At 37.7% G+C, this 20,178-nt stretch overlaps 6 protein-coding genes across 6 annotated transcripts; all 6 read left to right on the top strand.

The window, feature by feature from the left end:
- The first annotated feature begins 6,185 nt into the window (after positions 1 to 6,185).
- On the top strand, positions 6,186 to 8,069 carry LOC132941873 (uncharacterized). Its single transcript, XM_061010129.1, has 2 exons — positions 6,186 to 6,240; positions 6,385 to 8,069. Exons 1-2 carry the CDS (start codon positions 6,186 to 6,188, stop codon positions 8,067 to 8,069), a joined length of 1,740 nt encoding a protein of 579 aa, XP_060866112.1.
- Positions 8,070 to 8,804, top strand: LOC132941798 (uncharacterized). Its single transcript, XM_061010012.1, has one exon. It carries the CDS (start codon positions 8,070 to 8,072, stop codon positions 8,802 to 8,804), a length of 735 nt encoding a protein of 244 aa, XP_060865995.1.
- Positions 8,805 to 8,984: 180 nt separating this feature from the next.
- LOC132941713 (uncharacterized) lies at positions 8,985 to 10,400 on the top strand. Its single transcript, XM_061009898.1, has one exon. It carries the CDS (start codon positions 8,985 to 8,987, stop codon positions 10,398 to 10,400), a length of 1,416 nt encoding a protein of 471 aa, XP_060865881.1.
- Positions 10,401 to 14,583: 4,183 nt separating this feature from the next.
- LOC132941621 (uncharacterized) lies at positions 14,584 to 15,318 on the top strand. Its single transcript, XM_061009796.1, has one exon. The coding sequence runs from the start codon at positions 14,584 to 14,586 to the stop codon at positions 15,316 to 15,318; it is 735 nt and encodes a 244-aa protein (XP_060865779.1).
- Positions 15,319 to 16,199: 881 nt separating this feature from the next.
- On the top strand, positions 16,200 to 16,547 carry LOC132941544 (uncharacterized). The gene has a single exon (XM_061009681.1). It carries the CDS (start codon positions 16,200 to 16,202, stop codon positions 16,545 to 16,547), a length of 348 nt encoding a protein of 115 aa, XP_060865664.1.
- Positions 16,548 to 16,972: 425 nt separating this feature from the next.
- LOC132941464 (uncharacterized) lies at positions 16,973 to 19,382 on the top strand. Its single transcript, XM_061009572.1, has 3 exons — positions 16,973 to 17,129; positions 17,201 to 17,812; positions 19,228 to 19,382. The coding sequence occupies exons 1-3, from the start codon at positions 16,973 to 16,975 to the stop codon at positions 19,380 to 19,382; spliced, it is 924 nt and encodes a 307-aa protein (XP_060865555.1).
- Positions 19,383 to 20,178: the final 796 nt, after the last annotated feature.

The following is a 20,178-nucleotide window of genomic DNA, read 5'->3' as shown; positions in this document are numbered from 1 at the left end:
GTAGAATAAATATTTAATTAATGAGTATAATATATGGTTTCTAGTTTATTGATATGAGTTTCATATACAGAGCACCAAAAGGTAATTCCACATGTAATTATAGATTGTACTAGAGCATATTAACTATTTGTTTAATTTTATTATTTAAAACATCTTTTAGATCTTTTAATACATAAAAAAAATTGTCTCAAGAGGACTTCGCACCCGCGTGTGTTGAATCTGTCTTACACACGGACGACATAAAACATTTTCGTTCGCTAGTTTCAATAATGTGCTGTTTGTTTTGAATATTTTGATAAAATAATATTAGAGTGAATTGATATATTATCAAATTTTTAGGTATCGACATTATCTGTGTTTTCTCGTTGGTTTTTTAGGATTTTTTTAAATTTTTTAGTGAATTATGAGCATTTTAAAATATTAATGTTGTACATACTTTTATAACTCACTTAAAAATTAAAATACTCAGTGATCGAAATGGACCGGAACGCACCGGAACGGCGTTCCTGTTCGTAATATAAACTTTGCATCCGTTCCGGTTGGTTAAAATTAAAATTTAATAGTTCCGGTTCGTAAAAATCGACAGTATCACACCAGAGGATTAAAATTATAAAATTTCCTTCGACAAAATATAATATTAATATATAATATACTTAATATAGAAAGAAGTTCAATTTTAGATTCTGAGTGGAACGATGAATGTATTGATTTTACAATGATGTGTTTTTTTTTTAAATTTTTTTACTTTTGTGTCTGTCATCATCTTTTAAGACAGTAAAAGTGCTTGGATTTTCTTCAACAGTAACTTTTCTGATAGGAAAGTAAATCTAGTTGGTACTTTGGGCAGTCAAAAGTATCCCATAAATTTCCCAGTAGTTTTCAAAAGCGACGTGAAAAACAAAAGAAAAATTAAGGAAAATCAGTTTTCGAGAAAATCGATTTTGGTTTTTGATGTAACTCTAAAACAAATAACCGTAGGGACATGACATTTTGACTGAATGTTTATGATTGCATTACCTATACACCATAACATTTTTCCAAATATTTTGACTTATATTGAGCTGTTTACGGACATTATCAATTTTCATTTTTTTTAGTTTTTTTTTCTATAAATATCAATAAAATTTTATCTGTTGAGTAAAAAAGCTTGAAAATTTAATAGAAGACTCCTAGGTTATTGTTTCAAAGGCAGATAAAAAAAATTAAAAATCCTTAGTCACAGTTTTTATTTATAAGCATTTAATGTTCAAATTTTGACAAAATACGGAAAAATCCTTGATATCATCAAATATACTTAGTAATATCATAGGCTGACTGACTGTTTTCGCTAAGAATCGTTTTTCTTATACAATGATATCATGTCATTGAATTCAAATTTAACACCATCCATTACAGTGACCCACTTGTAACCTACTGTACAGCAGAGCGACATCCACTTACCCACCTTTTTTTAGTTTTGGTTTTTGGTGCAACTTTAAAACAAATGACAGTAGGTACATGAAATTTTGACTAAATGTTTATATTAGCATTTTCTATTCACCATAACATTTTCCAAATATTTTGAGCTGTTTACGGACATTTTCAGTTTCCATTTTTTCTATAAATATCAATAAAATTGTACTTCTGGGTAAAAAAACATGAAAATTTAATACAAGGCTCCTGATATATCGTTACAATAGCAGTTGACAAACATTAAAAATACATTGGCACAATTTTTTTTTATAAGCATTTAAAGTTCGAATTTTGACAAAATTATCAAATTTAAAATATAATAATTATTTTGTAGTTAAAAATATATAAAATGTTCAACTTTTATAGCTAAGGATTGAAAATTTAAGACATGGCTCCATTTAAATAGGTTATATATAAATTACTTTATTCACCTTGATATCATCAAAATATATACTTAGTGACCCACTTGTAACCTACTGTACAGCAGAGTGACATCCACTTACCCACCTTTTTTAAGCTTAAAATTACTCATATTATTTGTATCTATTTAACTAATTATATTGTATTGTAAAGTAAACACGAATATTAAAATAATTAAAATAATATTGTAATCCGCATATTAATTTTATGAGCGTTCCGGTTCGTAAAATTTTCCATTTCGAGCACTGAAAATTGAAAATACCGTAAAAACCAACGAGAGAACACAGATAATGTTGTTACTTAAAAGCTTGATAATAAGTCAATTAACTCTAATATAAAAACTGACAGCACCCTATTGAAACTAGCGAACGAAATGTCCTATGTCGTACAGCATGTCTAAGATGGAGACAACACATCCGGTAGCGACGCCTTCTTAATTTCCGAATTACTAATATTTTTTTTCATTTTAAATTGGAGAAATTTAGATTTAACGTAATTAATTTGTTATTTATTTAAATTGCTAACAATCAATTTTTACAATAGGTTATTTAATACAAATAGATAATAGACTGCTCAGCTTCTATAAGCTAAGCTTGTATTGAAGGCGATGAGTTCCTTAAATAGTATAATATTATAATTAATGACTATAATCATTTAATATAATATACATAATATAAGAAGGCTGAAACCGAACAGAATAGATAAATTAAAATATTAATTACAATGTAATAATAGTAGAGAAAAAATTATATAAATAAGGTGATATTATTATTAACAACCAAATAACTATACCTAACAGCTTTTGAATAACTAAAAAGATATTATTTTACCTACTTTATAATATTTAGACATTTGAAATCAGGATAGTTTTAATATGGTAATAATTTTTGAAGAGACTAATATTGATTTTTAAATGTTTATAAAGACTAATAGCAGTATTTAATAAGCTTTGACATCTAGGCATATTTATCGTGAATTGTTATCAAACCAAGTTTTAACTATAATATCAAGTCCAGTGTTATATTCAACAATTCAATCGCAAGAGAACTAGGTAAAACCATGATATAATAATATTATATCATGGATAAAACCATGGTGCCTATTACATTTAAATAAAAATGTATTAATATGTTACTTGCATGTTGTACCTATTATATTTTTATGCAATGTCGGAGTTGTTATAAATTCTGGAAATTGAAATGTACAATAGTATTCTGCTGCAAGACCGCCTTTTACTCGATATACGGACTTTTTTCCGCGATCTATCATAAACACATGTCACATACATTTAATATAAAAATATTATAAATTAAATTAACTGTGTGTTAAATGTTAAAAATTGTATCTAACGCAATTGAACTCATTGCACGTTCATTTTAAAGTTTAATTATTTAAGTATTTTAAAGTAAGAATTAAGAAAATAATTTTAGTCATTACTAGGCTCGGGACTTTTACTTATTTTTATGGATTGACTTAAAATGTAGCAGAATGGAAGTGTATGGCGTGTACAACATGTTCAATTATAAAATTTGAAAGTGCTTTTTCTTTGCTTTTTACAATGATTTTTCAAAAAAATGCTTATTTCTAATTTTTCTGGTTACTACAAAATTGCTATTTTAGAAATTTTAAACACTCAAAAAAAAGATTTTAAGCATTTTATTTTTCAAATAATTCTAACTAATAATTAATACCATGTTTATGAGGTTGAACTATAGTTATAGTAAGTTATGATATTAATTGTACCTACTCAGAAAATAAATTTACCCTGGTAAAAAATTTTTTTAAAGGGGCCCATTAATTTGCCAGACCGACACTGTGTAGTATTCAGTATAAACATTTTTACAAATTATTTATATTGATACTTTCATAGATTAATAGTAATTACTAACTCTAGCAGAGTCGGACGGGGCCGGGGGCCTCGGCTTAATTATGGAAATTGGGGGCCCTTGATTTTGTATCTATTAATATTATTATTATTCGTTTAGAAATAAAAATAAAAAAAAATAAAAATAATAATTTTTTTAATTTTATTATTTTTGTTTACAATCTTGAGAAGTTCTCAATAATTATTAAAATAATGACATTATCATTATTATTCTACGAATTTAATATAGCTGTCTATATACAAATATATTATCATTGATTACCTATAAATAGTGTAACATTATTGTGACTATTAATTAATAATATTGTACTATATCAATTATACGGGCGTATATTATATGGTATTCGCATTATCACTGATTGTAACTGAATTATTATGTTTTGAATAATTTGACACAATTTGAATAGGTGTTTTTCTTTCTAATGCTTGATGTCATAGGTGGTGTAGCCAGGTAGGGTCTACGCCAGTGGCGTAATTTGGTCGTTGGATGCCTGGATCTCCCCTGTCTGACAATAACAACAGTCCGATCTTGTCGTCAATTTACTTAGAACCTGCAGAAAATGTCTTAGCATTTGAGAATATGCTCAATATAAATAAATTATAAATTCTATATTGAAAATAGAGTAAAACCAGTTAATATATTCGAATGACTGAAAAGTAGTTAGGTGCGTATTTAGTTATTTGTGTCTATATGGCTGTATGATAAATATGCAAGATGGCAATTGTATTGGAAAAAAAAAACGTTTTATGTACATAAAAATTGGATTGAGAGTGAAACGAGGGTTTTTTCTGGACTATGTAATCAAAACATTTGCCATTTGCCTGTTGGGGGCTCTTTTTTCCATATCGCGGACCGTGCCTTTTCGAGCCAGTCCGACAACTCTAGTCACTAAGCCTCCATTTCCATAGACGTATTATCCTTATTACACAAAAGTTATATAACTCAAAAACTACTAGTTCGAATTTTATTTCAGATAGGTACATAACAATTTTCAAAAAAAAATATCTTGTGTTGTTTTTACCGCCGTTAAAAAATATGAGTACAAAAGGTTTGGAATACATACATTTCCGAGTTCGTTTTTAAAAAGCCTTCATAAGTACACCTCGCAGCATCATAAATCGTAATATTTTAATCATCTCGTTATTATTACACTCTATTTGTTGCCGCCGCAACATAACAACAATATTATTTTTATATAGTCAATTATCACTGGTCATTGAAGACAGCTGGTCTCACACACACATACCACCTTATTTGTATTGTTTTATTTTCGTATTGAATGTGTTTTGTGAGTTATATAATATGTAGATTAAACGTTATCGCACGCCGCCGCGCCGTCTATGCAAATATTATTTAGCACGGCCGCCGTGAATCTGTCCGGTTTTGTACGTCTTACCGAGAACACCGACGTGTGTCAACTATTTTTTATTATATACGTATTAATTTTATTATTTTTTTTTTTATTATTGTGAGCCATAAGGGCAATACTCATTATTATTTTTTATTGTATGTGCGTTAATCGTCGAGTATATGTCGCCGTATCGGCACAACCATACCCTTATTATTGTGAGCCATTAGGGCAATCATTACACTATTATTTTACTATCATTTACGTGTATTGTACTCCTACTATAGCACAGGACCAGCTAGCTAGTCTGCGCTCCACAAACTGTGAGTTTTATCATTATATTTATTATTATTTATTTACTATACACATTTAATTGTTGGGCCAAAAGGGCTATAGATATTTTTTATTATTATTAATTTGTTGGCCAGAAGGGCTGCATATTATTTTATACGAGCTTCAGCTCAAATAGCTGCGTAAATATATTATTATTATTTCGGTTGGCCATAAGGGCCGGTCATTTATTATTATTATTATATAATTTTTATACATTTGTGTTACGATGAGTTTTAATATATAATTTGTACTGCTATTATTTCAATTTGCGTATTATACAGCAACTTAATTACCAGAAACCGTGTTACCATTTTATTATTATTTGTTTTATTGTACACACACCCACATACATACACATATTAATACACAAATACACATAATACACAACAAGCACTACATAGCCGACAGTATTTGCTAGGCGATCCCGACCACTACTGTTCGAGCTATTACAACACTACACACCAGCTAGTCCTCCATTCTATATTTTTTAGACCTAGGTGTTAGTGGCGTAAAAAAAGGGAGTTTGGTGTCCGGACTCGTATATTATTATTATATACTCCGGCCTGTACATTTTGGTGACCTCGACGTGATTTTTTCTATTTATATTGTTGTGTTTTGTTATTCGTGAATTTTACAGTGGAGATAGGATCTGGTTTTCATTTAATTTTTCGATCCATTTTAGTGAAATCATATTAATTTCAATTAATTCTTACAATAAGTGTAAAAACTAATTATTTATCATCAATATGGGGTTAGATGACGTTATGCAAGACCAGGTCAAGGAGCTTAGGAAAAAGCGTGGTATTATTAAGGCGTCCCTTACGCTTATGAAAAACTTTGTTGAGAGATTTGATCCAACAGTTGACGCTATATCGCTGTTAGAGTTCCGTCAAGAAGAGTTGCCGCGCTGAAATCAAAAATTTGATGACATACAAACACAATTAGAACTGATTGTGGTCGAAGACTTCGACAAGGAGGAACAAGAGCGGAATAAGTTCGAACTCGATTACTTTACTATTCGTTCCAATATTCAAGAAATAGTAAATGCAAGGAAGAATGTCAACAGCAGTTGTCACAACTCAACCTTCAATAATATGTCAGCGGGTCACAGCCGTGCTCAATTGCCTATCATTACAATACCAACATTTGACGGCGATATTCAAGATTGGGAGTCATATTTCGATTGTTTCCGAGCTATGATACACGACGATGGTGGATTTACACCAGCACAGAAATTCTATTATCTCCTATCAAGTGTTAGTGGTCCAGCGTTAGACCTAATCAAGTCGATTCCAATGACAGATGCTAATTATGAAGCGGCCATAGAACGCCTGAAACAACGATATGACAACCGCAGTCTTGTCATTCAATCGCACATTCGGTCTCTTCTGGAATCACCGTATGTAGAGCAGCCGACAGCTAAGGAACTTCAAGCATTACATACCCATGTCAGTGCTCATCTTGCAGCGCTAAGAGTTCTAAATCAGCCAACGGAACATTGGGATGCGTGGTTGGTGACGATAATCGTAAGCCGCTTAGATGCTGCTACCAGTCATGGCTGGCAGTTAAGACAACAAAACACTCAACTTCCTAAGTATTGTGCCTTGGAGAAATTCCTATCCAGTCGGTGTGTAGCCTTTGAATCTTCAGAAGCAGCATTCGGGTCAAAAAGAGATATTAAGACAAATTTGAGTAGCGAAACAACAAAAAAAAGTAGTGTCAAACATTCTTCTACTGAACCAAGGCGAGCCTTTGTAGCAGCTGCTGATACAGTATCCTGCCAATACTGCACTAAACCGCATAAATTATTTAATTGTGAGGAGTTCAAAGCAGTACCCATATATACACGCCTCTCATTTGTCCAGGGAAAGGGTATATGTTTCAATTGTTTGTCCACCGGGCATATGGCAAATGCTTGTAGATCTACCTATAGGTGTCGAACGTGTAACCGTAACCATCATTCAATGTTACATTTTGAAAGGAAGGAAAAAACTGAAGAGAAGGAGGAGCTCCAAAGGCAACAGTCAGATAAGGGTCAGATACCATCTACGTCTGGAATCCTAGTATCTGTACCGGTACCAGCAAAAATCGCCATTGGAAACGCACACGTATTTCTTGCGACAGCCTTAGTCACAGTTCGAGACAAAAATGGTGGCCGCCGCCAGTGCAGAGCTATCTTGGATAGCGGCTCCCAAGTCAACTTTGTTTCAAGGAAATATGCAAACTTACTGCAGTTAACATGCAAGAGGTCGTCATTGCCAATAATTGGTATTGGATATAATCGTTTAAGAGCAAGGTCGTGTAGTGAGTTGAAAGTTGAATCAAGAACTAGTGCATTCAGTATTACAATTTCCTGTTATGTATTGCCTAATATCGTAGGAGAACTAGCGTCTTGTCCAGAACCAGCAAATGGCTGGAGTATACCAGGATTTGTGTCTCCGTTTCTAGCTGATCCGGACTTCCACCACCCGCAAGGTATTGATCTGCTGATTGGAGGTGGCTCGTTCTTTGATGTTTTGGGAACAAGAAAAATACCACTAAACATAGGTTCGGTAACCCTATATGAGAGCAATTTCGGATGGCTGGTAACGGGAGAACTTTCTAACCAACATGCACCAACACTTCTTTAAATGGGCCAAACGATAGAGGAAGATTGGAAGGTTCTCAGTACCATTGAGGATGCAAGCTACGGCCGGACATCGAGGGTGAATAAGAGAAGTCAAGAAGAGCAGGAAACAGTCCAACATTTTAAGCAATATACAACTCGTGATGAAGAGGGGCGTTTTCTCGTCCGACTTCCCGTCAAGCAGAAAATCAGTGAAATAGGTGCAACTTTGCCTATGGCTACCGCCCGGTTCCTGAATGTTGAGAAAAGATTGCAAAATGATGAGAACTTAAAGAATGAGTACATACGTTTTATGAGTGAATATATTGAATTGGGGCATATGGTTGAAGTGTTGGAAGATTCGATTCAGACTCAGAACCACTTTTTTCTACCGCACCATTCAGTAACAAAGGCGTCAAGTTTGACAACAAAGGTCCGAGTAGTTTTCGACGCTTCAGCTAAGAGCGCATCTAGTGTTTCCCTTAATGATGTATTGAGATGCGGCCCAACTGTCCAGCAAGATTTATTTTCAATACTAGTTCGCTTCCGCAAGCATCAATTTGTCTTAACTTCTGACATAGAAAAAATGTTTCGGCAAATAAAGGTGGGAAGAGAAGACTGGGACCTACAAAGAATTGTTTGGAGATCCAGTCCTGAAGAACTACTCCGTTCATATCAACTTACTACAGTCACGTACGGAACGACCCCTGCCTCATTCTTGTCCACCTATTGTCTTATAGCACTCGCAGAAAGTGTCTAGAATGACTACCCGAAGGCTTCAAAAGTGATCACCGAAGATTTTTACATGGACGATCTAATGACGGGAGCCGACACAGAGGATGACTGCTGTCAATTGCAAAGAGACGTCTGTGCAGTGCTAGATTCAGCAAAGTTACCGTTGAGGAAATGGTGTTCCAATTCCGAGTTGGTTCTTCAAAACATGTCTAAGCGTGTTGATGACCCCTTGTTCGTATTAAACATAGGAGACGATGATACAGTCAAATCACTGGAGTTGCAATGGAAGCCAGTCGCAGACCACTTTCAATATGACATCGTATCACGATCCACAGAAGGTGCGTTATCCAAAAGAGCTATACTCTCCGACCTGAACAGAATCTTCGATCCACTCGGATTCCTGTCACCAGTTCTAGTGAAAGGGAAAATATTCCTACAACAGCTGTGGTCCATGAAGATAGACTGGGAAGCAAGACTTCCAGTAGACATTCAGCAAAGATGGTGTCAATTTTATGAGGAACTTGAGCGATTAAGAGCTTTATCCATTCCCAGAAAGGCTATACCCGGACGTAGCAATATCATAGATATACATGGATTTTGTGACGCCTCCGAGGAAGCGTATGGCGCTTGTATCTACATTCGTTCCCAGAGTATTGATGGAAAATGGCATTCCAGGCTTCTATGTGCAAAAACCCGAGTGACCCCGTTAAAGGGAAGCACAATCCCACGGCTTGAGTTGAACGGTGCATTGTTATTAGCTGAGCTGGCTCAACGGGTTTCTGAGTCATGGCAAATCAACGTTCATCAGTTCAAACTATGGACGGACTCGACTATAGTACTAGGATGGTTGAACAGCCAAGGCAGCCGGCTGAAAACATACGTTGCCAATCGAGTAGCACAAATCATGGATGTCACAGAAGTGAAACAGTGGAACCACATAGGGACACAGGAAAACCCAGCGGATATTCCTTCAAGAGGTTTAAGGCCACAAGAGCTATTAGTGTCAAGGTTGTGGTGGAACGGACCCGCCTGGTTGGAAAGTGATGAGAAGGATTGGACCCTAAATCCAATAATACATGCGGAGGAAGAGCTACCTGAAGTACGTGAAGTGAAGCTAGTACTTGCGGTGACTAACCCAGTAAACGGTATATTTAAACACTACTCTGAATGGAACCGTATGCTACGAGGAGTAGCTTGGTTGACGATATATTCGAAGTACCTGCGTAAGATGATCAATGGCCCTCAATCTTTAAGGATACCCGACTTGAACGAAGCGAGGAAAACGATTTTCAGAATGGTTCAAGCTGAGTGTTTTAGCAAGGAGATCTCGTCACTAGGAAGGGGGCAAGAAGTACCAAGGAATAGCAAGTTGCGGAGCTTGAATCCCTTCCTGCGCGATGGGTTAATACTTGTAGGCGGAAGACTCGAGAATTCAGACATGGCTGATGAACACAAACACCCTGTGGTACTACCTGCTACTCATAAGGTAACCAGAATGAAATTTGAAAAATACCACCTGGAGCTACTTCATGGGGGACCTCAGCTCTTATTATCGGAAGTGAGGCGTCTATATTGGCCACTGTTAGGTCGAGTAACTGCGAGGTCTACTGCGAGTAACTAAGTGGTATGGCGTTGTGTTCGATGTACAAAATCTCATCCGCGTTTCAACCACCCAATTATGGCAGCACTCCCAAGAGATCGAGTTAAGTGTACTAGACCTTTTACAATAACAGGCGTAGATTTTGCGGGTCCTATTTATATTCGCAGTGGTTTGAGGCGTGTGGCTGCTAAAAAGGCTTGGATTGCGATATTTGTGTGCTTCTCCAACAAAGGCCGTACATTTAGAGTTGGCTGACGATCTTTCAAGTAGATCCTTTATAGCGACATTGCGTTGTTTTATGGCTAGAAGAGGAAAATGTGCTAAGCTGTAGCGACAACAGCACAAACTTTGTTGGCGCTCAAAAGGAGTTAGTCTCAATGATGAAGAAAGCCAGTGATGACTTAGAGAAGGAAGGTATTGAATGGCACTTTAACCCGCCCTCTGCTCCTCATTTTGGTGGTATATGGGAGAGTGCTGTAAAGAGTATGAAACACCACCTGAAGAGAGTAATATCTGACTACAAACTCACGAGCACGGAAATGCGAACACTACTCTGCCAAATCGAGGCATGTCTTAATTCGAGACCGATGACACCACTAAATAGTGATCCTTCCGACTTAGCTGTGTTAACCCCATCGCACTTCTTGATTGGAGGTGCTATGCTATTGCCAGAGGAACCGGATATAACTAAGGAAGAGCCCAAGGGTCTGCGTAGATGGCAACTTGTACAAAATTTAATGCAAACCTTTTGGAAGCGTTGGTCAAAAGAGTATCTACCACAGATTCAAATTCGTGGCAAATGGACGAGTAAGAGCGCACAGCTAGCAAAAGGCGATGTTGTAATTATAAAGGATGACTGTATGCCGCCAACCAGGTGGAAGTTAGGTCTAGTTGTGGAACTACATCCTGGTTCGGATGGTATAGTACGCGTTGCCACACTAAGAACAGCAAACGGGACGCATATGCGCCGTCCAGTCATAAAACTATGTAGGCTACCGACCGATAAGGACATCTTACCAGTTGTTGAAACCCAAGGCTTTCAACGGGGGGAGAATGTTGCCGCCGCAACATAACAATATTATTTTTATATAGTCAATTATCACTGGTCATTGAAGACAGCTGGTCTCACACACACATACCACCTTATTTGTATTGTTTTATTTTCGTATTGAATGTGTTTTGTGAGTTATATAATATGTAGATTAAACGTTATCGCACGCCGCCGCGCCGTCTATGCAAATATTATTTAGCACGGCCGCCGTGAATCTGTCCGGTTTTGTACGTCTTACCGAGAACACCGACGTGTGTCAACTATTTTTTATTATATACGTATTAATTTTATTATTTTTTTTTTTATTATTGTGAGCCATAAGGGCAATACTCATTATTATTTTTTATTGTATGTGCGTTAATCGTCGAGTATATGTCGCCGTATCGGCACAACCATACCCTTATTATTGTGAGCCATTAGGGCAATCATTACACTATTATTTTACTATCATTTACGTGTATTGTACTCCTACTATAGCACAGGACCAGCTAGCTAGTCTGCGCTCCACAAACTGTGAGTTTTATCATTATATTTATTATTATTTATTTACTATACACATTTAATTGTTGGGCCAAAAGGGCTATAGATATTTTTTATTATTATTAATTTGTTGGCCAGAAGGGCTGCATATTATTTTATACGAGCTTCAGCTCAAATAGCTGCGTAAATATATTATTATTATTTCGGTTGGCCATAAGGGCCGGTCATTTATTATTATTATTATATAATTTTTATACATTTGTGTTACGATGAGTTTTAATATATAATTTGTACTGCTATTATTTCAATTTGCGTATTATACAGCAACTTAATTACCAGAAACCGTGTTACCATTTTATTATTATTTGTTTTATTGTACACACACCCACATACATACACATATTAATACACAAATACACATAATACACAACAAGCACTACATAGCCGACAGTATTTGCTAGGCGATCCCGACCACTACTGTTCGAGCTATTACAACACTACACACCAGCTAGTCCTCCATTCTATATTTTTTAGACCTAGGTGTTAGTGGCGTAAAAAAAGGGAGTTTGGTGTCCGGACTCGTATATTATTATTATATACTCCGGCCTGTACATTTTGGTGACCTCGACGTGATTTTTTCTATTTATATTGTTGTGTTTTGTTATTCGTGAATTTTACAGTGGAGATAGGATCTGGTTTTCATTTAATTTTTCGATCCATTTTAGTGAAATCATATTAATTTCAATTAATTCTTACAATAAGTGTAAAAACTAATTATTTATCATCAATATGGGGTTAGATGACGTTATGCAAGACCAGGTCAAGGAGCTTAGGAAAAAGCGTGGTATTATTAAGGCGTCCCTTACGCTTATGAAAAACTTTGTTGAGAGATTTGATCCAACAGTTGACGCTATATCGCTGTTAGAGTTCCGTCAAGAAGAGTTGCCGCGCTGAAATCAAAAATTTGATGACATACAAACACAATTAGAACTGATTGTGGTCGAAGACTTCGACAAGGAGGAACAAGAGCGGAATAAGTTCGAACTCGATTACTTTACTATTCGTTCCAATATTCAAGAAATAGTAAATGCAAGGAAGAATGTCAACAGCAGTTGTCACAACTCAACCTTCAATAATATGTCAGCGGGTCACAGCCGTGCTCAATTGCCTATCATTACAATACCAACATTTGACGGCGATATTCAAGATTGGGAGTCATATTTCGATTGTTTCCGAGCTATGATACACGACGATGGTGGATTTACACCAGCACAGAAATTCTATTATCTCCTATCAAGTGTTAGTGGTCCAGCGTTAGACCTAATCAAGTCGATTCCAATGACAGATGCTAATTATGAAGCGGCCATAGAACGCCTGAAACAACGATATGACAACCGCAGTCTTGTCATTCAATCGCACATTCGGTCTCTTCTGGAATCACCGTATGTAGAGCAGCCGACAGCTAAGGAACTTCAAGCATTACATACCCATGTCAGTGCTCATCTTGCAGCGCTAAGAGTTCTAAATCAGCCAACGGAACATTGGGATGCGTGGTTGGTGACGATAATCGTAAGCCGCTTAGATGCTGCTACCAGTCATGGCTGGCAGTTAAGACAACAAAACACTCAACTTCCTAAGTATTGTGCCTTGGAGAAATTCCTATCCAGTCGGTGTGTAGCCTTTGAATCTTCAGAAGCAGCATTCGGGTCAAAAAGAGATATTAAGACAAATTTGAGTAGCGAAACAACAAAAAAAAGTAGTGTCAAACATTCTTCTACTGAACCAAGGCGAGCCTTTGTAGCAGCTGCTGATACAGTATCCTGCCAATACTGCACTAAACCGCATAAATTATTTAATTGTGAGGAGTTCAAAGCAGTACCCATATATACACGCCTCTCATTTGTCCAGGGAAAGGGTATATGTTTCAATTGTTTGTCCACCGGGCATATGGCAAATGCTTGTAGATCTACCTATAGGTGTCGAACGTGTAACCGTAACCATCATTCAATGTTACATTTTGAAAGGAAGGAAAAAACTGAAGAGAAGGAGGAGCTCCAAAGGCAACAGTCAGATAAGGGTCAGATACCATCTACGTCTGGAATCCTAGTATCTGTACCGGTACCAGCAAAAATCGCCATTGGAAACGCACACGTATTTCTTGCGACAGCCTTAGTCACAGTTCGAGACAAAAATGGTGGCCGCCGCCAGTGCAGAGCTATCTTGGATAGCGGCTCCCAAGTCAACTTTGTTTCAAGGAAATATGCAAACTTACTGCAGTTAACATGCAAGAGGTCGTCATTGCCAATAATTGGTATTGGATATAATCGTTTAAGAGCAAGGTCGTGTAGTGAGTTGAAAGTTGAATCAAGAACTAGTGCATTCAGTATTACAATTTCCTGTTATGTATTGCCTAATATCGTAGGAGAACTAGCGTCTTGTCCAGAACCAGCAAATGGCTGGAGTATACCAGGATTTGTGTCTCCGTTTCTAGCTGATCCGGACTTCCACCACCCGCAAGGTATTGATCTGCTGATTGGAGGTGGCTCGTTCTTTGATGTTTTGGGAACAAGAAAAATACCACTAAACATAGGTTCGGTAACCCTATATGAGAGCAATTTCGGATGGCTGGTAACGGGAGAACTTTCTAACCAACATGCACCAACACTTCTTTAAATGGGCCAAACGATAGAGGAAGATTGGAAGGTTCTCAGTACCATTGAGGATGCAAGCTACGGCCGGACATCGAGGGTGAATAAGAGAAGTCAAGAAGAGCAGGAAACAGTCCAACATTTTAAGCAATATACAACTCGTGATGAAGAGGGGCGTTTTCTCGTCCGACTTCCCGTCAAGCAGAAAATCAGTGAAATAGGTGCAACTTTGCCTATGGCTACCGCCCGGTTCCTGAATGTTGAGAAAAGATTGCAAAATGATGAGAACTTAAAGAATGAGTACATACGTTTTATGAGTGAATATATTGAATTGGGGCATATGGTTGAAGTGTTGGAAGATTCGATTCAGACTCAGAACCACTTTTTTCTACCGCACCATTCAGTAACAAAGGCGTCAAGTTTGACAACAAAGGTCCGAGTAGTTTTCGACGCTTCAGCTAAGAGCGCATCTAGTGTTTCCCTTAATGATGTATTGAGATGCGGCCCAACTGTCCAGCAAGATTTATTTTCAATACTAGTTCGCTTCCGCAAGCATCAATTTGTCTTAACTTCTGACATAGAAAAAATGTTTCGGCAAATAAAGGTGGGAAGAGAAGACTGGGACCTACAAAGAATTGTTTGGAGATCCAGTCCTGAAGAACTACTCCGTTCATATCAACTTACTACAGTCACGTACGGAACGACCCCTGCCTCATTCTTGTCCACCTATTGTCTTATAGCACTCGCAGAAAGTGTCTAGAATGACTACCCGAAGGCTTCAAAAGTGATCACCGAAGATTTTTACATGGACGATCTAATGACGGGAGCCGACACAGAGGATGACTGCTGTCAATTGCAAAGAGACGTCTGTGCAGTGCTAGATTCAGCAAAGTTACCGTTGAGGAAATGGTGTTCCAATTCCGAGTTGGTTCTTCAAAACATGTCTAAGCGTGTTGATGACCCCTTGTTCGTATTAAACATAGGAGACGATGATACAGTCAAATCACTGGAGTTGCAATGGAAGCCAGTCGCAGACCACTTTCAATATGACATCGTATCACGATCCACAGAAGGTGCGTTATCCAAAAGAGCTATACTCTCCGACCTGAACAGAATCTTCGATCCACTCGGATTCCTGTCACCAGTTCTAGTGAAAGGGAAAATATTCCTACAACAGCTGTGGTCCATGAAGATAGACTGGGAAGCAAGACTTCCAGTAGACATTCAGCAAAGATGGTGTCAATTTTATGAGGAACTTGAGCGATTAAGAGCTTTATCCATTCCCAGAAAGGCTATACCCGGACGTAGCAATATCATAGATATACATGGATTTTGTGACGCCTCCGAGGAAGCGTATGGCGCTTGTATCTACATTCGTTCCCAGAGTATTGATGGAAAATGGCATTCCAGGCTTCTATGTGCAAAAACCCGAGTGACCCCGTTAAAGGGAAGCACAATCCCACGGCTTGAGTTGAACGGTGCATTGTTATTAAGCTGAGCTGGCTCAACGGGTTTCTGAGTCATGGCAAATCAACGTTCATCAGTTCAAACTATGGACGGACTCGACTATAGTACTAGGATGGTTGAACAGGCCAAGGCAGCCGGCTGAAAACATACGTTGCCAATCGAGTAGCACAAATCATGGATGTCACAGAAGTGAAACAGTGGAACCACATAGGGACACAGGAAAACCCAGCGGATATTCCTTCAAGAGGTTTAAGGCCACAAGAGCTATTAGTGTCAAGGTTGTGGTGGAACGGACCCGCCTGGTTGGAAAGTGATGAGAAGGATTGGACCCTAAATCCAATAATACATGCGGAGGAAGAGCTACCTGAAGTACGTGAAGTGAAGCTAGTACTTGCGGTGACTAACCCAGTAAACGGTATATTTAAACACTACTCTGAATGGAACCGTATGCTACGAGGAGTAGCTTGGTTGACGATATATTCGAAGTACCTGCGTAAGATGATCAATGGCCCTCAATCTTAAGGATACCCGACTTGAACGAAGCGAGGAAAACGATTTTCAGAATGGTTCAAGCTGAGTGTTTTAGCAAGGAGATCTCGTCACTAGGAAGGGGGCAAGAAGTACCAAGGAATAGCAAGTTGCGGAGCTTGAATCCCTTCCTGCGCGATGGGTTAATACTTGTAGGCGGAAGACTCGAGAATTCAGACATGGCTGATGAACACAAACACCCTGTGGTACTACCTGCTACTCATAAGGTAACCAGAATGAAATTTGAAAAATACCACCTGGAGCTACTTCATGGGGGACCTCAGCTCTTATTATCGGAAGTGAGGCGTCTATATTGGCCACTGTTAGGTCGAGTAACTGCGAGGTCTACTGCGAGTAACTAAGTGGTATGGCGTTGTGTTCGATGTACAAAATCTCATCCGCGTTTCAACCACCCAATTATGGCAGCACTCCCAAGAGATCGAGTTAAGTGTACTAGACCTTTTACAATAACAGGCGTAGATTTTGCGGGTCCTATTTATATTCGCAGTGGTTTGAGGCGTGTGGCTGCTAAAAAGGCTTGGATTGCGATATTTGTGTGCTTCTCCAACAAAGGCCGTACATTTAGAGTTGGCTGACGATCTTTCAAGTAGATCCTTTATAGCGACATTGCGTTGTTTTATGGCTAGAAGAGGAAAATGTGCTAAGCTGTAGCGACAACAGCACAAACTTTGTTGGCGCTCAAAAGGAGTTAGTCTCAATGATGAAGAAAGCCAGTGATGACTTAGAGAAGGAAGGTATTGAATGGCACTTTAACCCGCCCTCTGCTCCTCATTTTGGTGGTATATGGGAGAGTGCTGTAAAGAGTATGAAACACCACCTGAAGAGAGTAATATCTGACTACAAACTCACGAGCACGGAAATGCGAACACTACTCTGCCAAATCGAGGCATGTCTTAATTCGAGACCGATGACACCACTAAATAGTGATCCTTCCGACTTAGCTGTGTTAACCCCATCGCACTTCTTGATTGGAGGTGCTATGCTATTGCCAGAGGAACCGGATATAACTAAGGAAGAGCCCAAGGGTCTGCGTAGATGGCAACTTGTACAAAATTTAATGCAAACCTTTTGGAAGCGTTGGTCAAAAGAGTATCTACCACAGATTCAAATTCGTGGCAAATGGACGAGTAAGAGCGCACAGCTAGCAAAAGGCGATGTTGTAATTATAAAGGATGACTGTATGCCGCCAACCAGGTGGAAGTTAGGTCTAGTTGTGGAACTACATCCTGGTTCGGATGGTATAGTACGCGTTGCCACACTAAGAACAGCAAACGGGACGCATATGCGCCGTCCAGTCATAAAACTATGTAGGCTACCGACCGATAAGGACATCTTACCAGTTGTTGAAACCCAAGGCTTTCAACGGGGGGAGAATGTTGCCGCCGCAACATAACAATATTATTTTTATATAGTCAATTATCACTGGTCATTGAAGACAGCTGGTCTCACACACACATACCACCTTATTTGTATTGTTTTATTTTCGTATTGAATGTGTTTTGTGAGTTATATAATATGTAGATTAAACGTTATCGCACGCCGCCGCGCCGTCTATGCAAATATTATTTAGCACGGCCGCCGTGAATCTGTCCGGTTTTGTACGTCTTACCGAGAACACCGACGTGTGTCAACTATTTTTTATTATATACGTATTAATTTTATTATTTTTTTTTTTTATTATTGTGAGCCATAAGGGCAATACTCATTATTATTTTTTATTGTATGTGCGTTAATCGTCGAGTATATGTCGCCGTATCGGCACAACCATACCCTTATTATTGTGAGCCATTAGGGCAATCATTACACTATTATTTTACTATCATTTACGTGTATTGTACTCCTACTATAGCACAGGACCAGCTAGCTAGTCTGCGCTCCACAAACTGTGAGTTTTATCATTATATTTATTATTATTTATTTACTATACACATTTAATTGTTGGGCCAAAAGGGCTATAGATATTTTTTATTATTATTAATTTGTTGGCCAGAAGGGGCTGCATATTATTTTATACGAGCTTCAGCTCAAATAGCTGCGTAAATATATTATTATTATTTCGGTTGGCCATAAGGGCCGGTCATTTATTATTATTATTATATAATTTTTATACATTTGTGTTACGATGAGTTTTAATATATAATTTGTACTGCTATTATTTCAATTTGCGTATTATACAGCAACTTAATTACCAGAAACCGTGTTACCATTTTATTATTATTTGTTTTATTGTACACACACCCACATACATACACATATTAATACACAAATACACATAATACACAACAAGCACTACATAGCCGACAGTATTTGCTAGGCGATCCCGACCACTACTGTTCGAGCTATTACAACACTACACACCAGCTAGTCCTCCATTCTATATTTTTTAGACCTAGGTGTTAGTGGCGTAAAAAAAGGGAGTTTGGTGTCCGGACTCGTATATTATTATTATATACTCCGGCCTGTACATTTTGGTGACCTCGACGTGATTTTTTCTATTTATATTGTTGTGTTTTGTTATTCGTGAATTTTACAGTGGAGATAGGATCTGGTTTTCATTTAATTTTTCGATCCATTTTAGTGAAATCATATTAATTTCAATTAATTCTTACAATAAGTGTAAAAAACTAATTATTTATCATCAATATGGGGTTAGATGACGTTATGCAAGACCAGGTCAAGGAGCTTAGGAAAAAGCGTGGTATTATTAAGGCGTCCCTTACGCTTATGAAAAACTTTGTTGAGAGATTTGATCCAACAGTTGACGCTATATCGCTGTTAGAGTTCCGTCAAGAAGAGTTGCCGCGCTGAAATCAAAAATTTGATGACATACAAACACAATTAGAACTGATTGTGGTCGAAGACTTCGACAAGGAGGAACAAGAGCGGAATAAGTTCGAACTCGATTACTTTACTATTCGTTCCAATATTCAAGAAATAGTAAATGCAAGGAAGAATGTCAACAGCAGTTGTCACAACTCAACCTTCAATAATATGTCAGCGGGTCACAGCCGTGCTCAATTGCCTATCATTACAATACCAACATTTGACGGGCGATATTCAAGATTGGGAGTCATATTTCGATTGTTTCCGAGCTATGATACACGACGATGGTGGATTTACACCAGCACAGAAATTCTATTATCTCCTATCAAGTGTTAGTGGTCCAGCGTTAGACCTAATCAAGTCGATTCCAATGACAGATGCTAATTATGAAGCGGCCATAGAACGCCTGAAACAACGATATGACAACCGCAGTCTTGTCATTCAATCGCACATTCGGTCTCTTCTGGAATCACCGTATGTAGAGCAGCCGACAGCTAAGGAACTTCAAGCATTACATACCCATGTCAGTGCTCATCTTGCAGCGCTAAGAGTTCTAAATCAGCCAACGGAACATTGGGATGCGTGGTTGGTGACGATAATCGTAAGCCGCTTAGATGCTGCTACCAGTCATGGCTGGCAGTTAAGACAACAAAACACTCAACTTCCTAAGTATTGTGCCTTGGAGAAATTCCTATCCAGTCGGTGTGTAGCCTTTGAATCTTCAGAAGCAGCATTCGGGTCAAAAAGAGATATTAAGACAAATTTGAGTAGCGAAACAAAA

This window comes from Metopolophium dirhodum, chromosome 1 (genome assembly GCF_019925205.1).
Source record: "Metopolophium dirhodum isolate CAU chromosome 1, ASM1992520v1, whole genome shotgun sequence".
In the NCBI taxonomy this organism is placed as follows: Eukaryota; Metazoa; Arthropoda; class Insecta; order Hemiptera; family Aphididae; genus Metopolophium; species Metopolophium dirhodum.
The sequence above is the reverse complement of the archived record's forward strand: the minus strand, read 5'-3'. Positions and strand labels throughout refer to the sequence as shown.

What these genes read in the sequence shown, in the direction of transcription:
- LOC132941464 (XM_061009572.1), top strand. Translation starts at nt 16,973, where the DNA reads ATGGCAGCACTCCCAAGAGATCGAGTTAAGTGTACTAGACCTTTTACA. An exon ending in GTGCTTCTCCAACAAAGGCC is followed by an intron (nt 17,130 to 17,200) that starts GTACATTTAGAG and finishes TTTTATGGCTAG; the next exon opens with AAGAGGAAAATGTGCTAAGC. An exon ending in ACTACATCCTGGTTCGGATG is followed by an intron (nt 17,813 to 19,227) that starts GTATAGTACGCG and finishes ATATGGGGTTAG; the next exon opens with ATGACGTTATGCAAGACCAG.
- LOC132941873 (XM_061010129.1), top strand. Translation starts at nt 6,186, where the DNA reads ATGGGGTTAGATGACGTTATGCAAGACCAGGTCAAGGAGCTTAGGAAA. An exon ending in GGAGCTTAGGAAAAAGCGTG is followed by an intron (nt 6,241 to 6,384) that starts GTATTATTAAGG and finishes AAACACAATTAG; the next exon opens with AACTGATTGTGGTCGAAGAC.
- LOC132941621 (XM_061009796.1), top strand. Translation starts at nt 14,584, where the DNA reads ATGGGCCAAACGATAGAGGAAGATTGGAAGGTTCTCAGTACCATTGAG.
- LOC132941798 (XM_061010012.1), top strand. Translation starts at nt 8,070, where the DNA reads ATGGGCCAAACGATAGAGGAAGATTGGAAGGTTCTCAGTACCATTGAG.
- LOC132941544 (XM_061009681.1), top strand. Translation starts at nt 16,200, where the DNA reads ATGGATGTCACAGAAGTGAAACAGTGGAACCACATAGGGACACAGGAA.
- LOC132941713 (XM_061009898.1), top strand. Translation starts at nt 8,985, where the DNA reads ATGTCTAAGCGTGTTGATGACCCCTTGTTCGTATTAAACATAGGAGAC.